A 1,703-nucleotide genomic window follows, 5' to 3' on the forward strand; every position below is an offset into this window, starting at 1 on the left:
ACCGAAGACTCTTTATCAAGGGAGACCTGTTTTCCTTTCCCACGTTACCATTCAAACACACATTCATACACCGATAGCAGCAGGCTAACTATCGACATTCACACGAGGCAAGGTGGGTGAAGTGTCTTGCCCAAGGACACAACAACTATGACACAGGTGGCAGGGCGGGGATCGAACCTCCAACCCTTTGATCATCGGCCGACCCGCTCTACCACCTGAGACACAGTCGCAGTTGTTAGTGTTTTGTTGTAATTAAAAAGAAAAGGGCAACAACTGTAATTATGCTCATTTTTCTGTCCCTAATAAAAAATAAAAATAGAATAAAATAAATTTATAAAATCAAACACGCCTCGAATGTCAGCTGAAAAATAAAACCTTCAGTTTCTACAGGTGGAAAGGTGAACTGAGAAACGTTTTAAATATTTCTGAAACAGTCTCATTTTTCCTCTGATGATCATAAATTACATGTAACAGCAAACGAGACCATCAGTGCAAAGAATTATGTTTTTACATAGTTTTTCGGGCGCTAGAATTAACACAAAACAAAAGTTCCTCAGAGCACCTTTAAAACCCATTTATATCACTCTATGGAGAAAATCCATTATAAAATCTCAGGGAAAGCAGAGAAGTTTAAACAGATATGTCAGCCTTTCCTGGACTATATAACAGTACTGAAGGGACCTACATGACACCTCGTTGACTTTTTATTTTCTGCTTAACATTTACCTTTAGTTTAAACAATGTCCTTAGAAACCTGTAAAGTAGAGTACGCCATGTTAGTTGTTTATTTTATTTTGTCTTTTGTTTGTGTGTTCACTTTTTCAGTTGTGTGTTTGTGTTCTTTGTAAAAAAATCTAAAAGTAAAGCATTCATATAGAGTGGACTCACTGTGTGCTCTTGGGGTCGAAAGCCATATAAAGACACTACTGCTTTTGTCCAAAGGTTGCGCGCTAGAATTAAACACAAAATAAAAAGTTCCTCAGAGCACCTTTAAAACCTTTGGCTTCTTCCGTCTCCCTTCGGACAACACAAAGTATGATGTATGAATATTTGCAAGAGAAAATTGTGTATTGGGTGGAATTGTCCGAAAGAATAATAAATAAAACCCATCTCTATAGCGTTTACTCACTGTGTGCTCTTGGGGTGGAAGGCGAGCGTCACGTGGCTGATGTCCTTCATGTTGTAGGCTGTGGGTTCGGCGGAGATGGCCTGGCGTTTGCTGCGGTGGGAGTCCCGCGCCAGACCCAGACTCTGGGCCTGGACCTGGGCCGTGGCGGGCTGCAGAACCGACCGGTACTTATCCAGCTCGGTCCGAAGCCTCTGGATCAACTCATCCTTCTGATCCAACTCAAGTTCCAACTCGTCTATGAGAGTGTCTCGCTGACGGAGCTCCTCGATTTTCTCCTGCAAGGCGTATTGGAGGTCCCGTAAGGTTCCCATTGGTACCGTGAGGGGTTCTAAGGGTTCTAAGGGTTCTTTAGAGTGTTTTCAAGGTTCCACTTTGGTCCCGAGTCTTTTCTTTTGGATTTTTAACCTTATTCCCACAACTTTTCGGACACGTAATCCTCTTGCTAAGCGTATTGAAGGTCCCATAAGGTTCCCATTGGTACCGTGAGTGGTTCTAAGGGTTCTTTAGAGTGTTTTAAAGGTTCCACTTTGGGCCCACAGTCTTCTCCTTTGGATTTTGAGGGTCCCAAAAGGAT

At 42.5% G+C, this 1,703-nt stretch overlaps 1 protein-coding gene across 1 annotated transcript in view; it reads right to left on the reverse strand.

Annotated features, from left to right (window-relative positions):
- The window catches only part of LOC307271161 (cGMP-dependent protein kinase 1-like), a gene marked incomplete at both ends in the record, with an annotated part of 37,151 nt that extends 35,711 nt beyond the window's left edge, over positions 1 to 1,440 (reverse strand). The window contains one exon of the mRNA XM_080055032.1: positions 1,130 to 1,440. Coding sequence (XP_079911158.1) covers positions 1,130 to 1,440 — 311 coding nt within the window. The remainder of the gene's footprint in view (positions 1 to 1,129) is intronic.
- Between the last annotated feature and the right edge of the window lie 263 nt (positions 1,441 to 1,703).

This window comes from Ammodytes marinus (genome assembly GCF_949987685.1).
Source record: "Ammodytes marinus genome assembly, contig: scaffold_86, whole genome shotgun sequence".
Classification (NCBI taxonomy): domain Eukaryota; kingdom Metazoa; phylum Chordata; class Actinopteri; order Uranoscopiformes; family Ammodytidae; genus Ammodytes; species Ammodytes marinus.